Source organism: Montipora foliosa, chromosome 1, assembly GCF_036669935.1.
Source record: "Montipora foliosa isolate CH-2021 chromosome 1, ASM3666993v2, whole genome shotgun sequence".
Taxonomy (NCBI): Eukaryota; Metazoa; Cnidaria; class Anthozoa; order Scleractinia; family Acroporidae; genus Montipora; species Montipora foliosa.
In genome coordinates this window covers 61,550,239-61,552,049 of record NC_090869.1, presented here as the reverse complement: position 1 = coordinate 61,552,049, position 1,811 = coordinate 61,550,239, and the positions used below count along the sequence as shown (strand labels likewise).

The 1,811-nt window shown below is 40.4% G+C and overlaps 1 protein-coding gene across 1 annotated transcript in view; it reads left to right on the top strand.

The window, feature by feature from the left end:
* Window positions 1-544: 544 nt before the first annotated feature.
* The window catches only part of LOC137979883 (uncharacterized), a 5,243-nt gene continuing 3,976 nt past the window's right edge, over window positions 545-1,811 (top strand). The window contains exons 1-2 of the mRNA XM_068827201.1: window positions 545-1,126; window positions 1,724-1,811. The exon at window positions 1,724-1,811 is cut by the window's right edge and continues 15 nt beyond it. Of these exons, the coding sequence (XP_068683302.1) occupies window positions 611-1,126; window positions 1,724-1,811 (604 nt within the window). The 5' untranslated portion in view covers window positions 545-610. The remainder of the gene's footprint in view (window positions 1,127-1,723) is intronic.

Below are 1,811 nucleotides of genomic sequence, written 5' to 3'. Positions count from 1 at the left end.
AAAAACAACGTAAATTCTGGATAGGATCTAAGGTTCTTTTATCGCATTTTGTGCGCTAAATCTCTTACTCTTCTCTTTGTCTTATCGAATTTTGACCCGAAAGCCTCGCTTCCGCGAGCTCTGCAACGAACACCGCTGAAAACGTGGGCTCAACTGTAAGAACAGTTATTAGAAAGAATACAGCTCTAGGCGACTTTAATAAATAGTATTTACTGATCAATCAGGGTGTGAATGCTCAATGGGAAAACAGAAACAAAATCATTTCTACTCCGTAGTTTCAGTCTAATGTTTGATCACAAGAAGGATTTACAGGCTACAGTGATCTACGGTGGCCCAAAAGGGTCAATCACAAATCAATTTCCCAAAATACAAATCAATTTCTCAAAACACGAACCAGTTTGCCAAAACACAAACCAATTTCGCGAAACACAAATCAATGGACTGGGCACTTGCCACCCGATTCGCTTAAAATCAAGCGCATGTAAGCGGATCTAATTAGAATGAAAGTAACGCATGTATCCGGTGATGTTAGGTCCTATTTACCTACCAAGAGGCAAAACGGAGAAAAAGCTCGGTTCCCTAGGTAGTCACACTCTCAAAGGAAGCCATTATGCCTCCTCGACGAAATTTTCGATCCAAGAAAACGTTGAATGTTGTTAGTTTCAAAGGGGGAAAGGCTGTTAGAAAGTCGAAGCTAAGTGTTCCAGTTCGTTACTCCATCCAACGAGCGACTGATTCCGCAACAGCATCTCCACTAGCGTCAACTAGCTCCAGTGATTCCTCGCAGTACCCTTACCATGATTTACCCGTTGATTTCGAGGAAGAATCCACCGACGCTAACAAAAAAGCAAAGGTCCGCAAAATAAAGATCAAACGGAGGCTGAAAGCCTACCACGTTACGAAGGAAAGACTTGCTGAATCGTGGCTCAATGTTAGAGATAAATTGGTGTCAGCTTTGTTGACAAGGCATTCTTTGCCCATTAAACAGATGTGTACCATCTCAAAATGCGAAAGAGAAGCCAGTGGGAGATGCCTCCACTGCGGACCAGCTCAATACCTTTGCGAAGAACACATGAATATTGTGCACGCAGGAGGCAGATCTTTGCATCAACCGGAGATTTGGAAGGTTTTTACGTTGTGATTGTAGTTTACAATATGATGTTTGTCTAAGGCTTTTTTGTTTTTGGCTTCCTTTTGTTTCTGTCTCTGTTTTATTAATTCGGTAACGCTTGTTGAAGACTCGCTAACGATTCAACAACTATAGGTCTAGAGCACTCATGATTTTCCCACACATGTACAATATATGCTCATTATTTTCACCCATTCGATTGACTATTTTTCCATTCCCATACTGCAATACGGTTTGGGGGAGTCTTTACACTTAGGTGAACTGGATATCCATAATTTGTTTGAATGGAAATAACCCTCCAAAAAGAATTGGATTGCAAAAGTAGCGAATTTACTGGGGTTTTAATTCACTATTTCCTTTACAATAAAGTTTTGATCAGTCCACTTCACACAAAAAGTATTGTGACTTTCAAATGGTCGTCACTATTCTCTGTGGTTGTTAGTGACAGCAGTTTGTGACACTGCAATTTTCAATATCAATGAATGGACTTGACATCTATAGAGCTTGGTTAGATAAATGATTGGCTCATGATCATATGTATTATGTGTTTCTAAACTTCACAAAACAAGCTAATACAGAGGTTTATTTACTCAGGATGAAAGGTACATTCCCTACCAGTTTGGCGAATGTGTGTGGACCACACCACACAACCACAACCACGGTTATGTGCGTGACATTATAG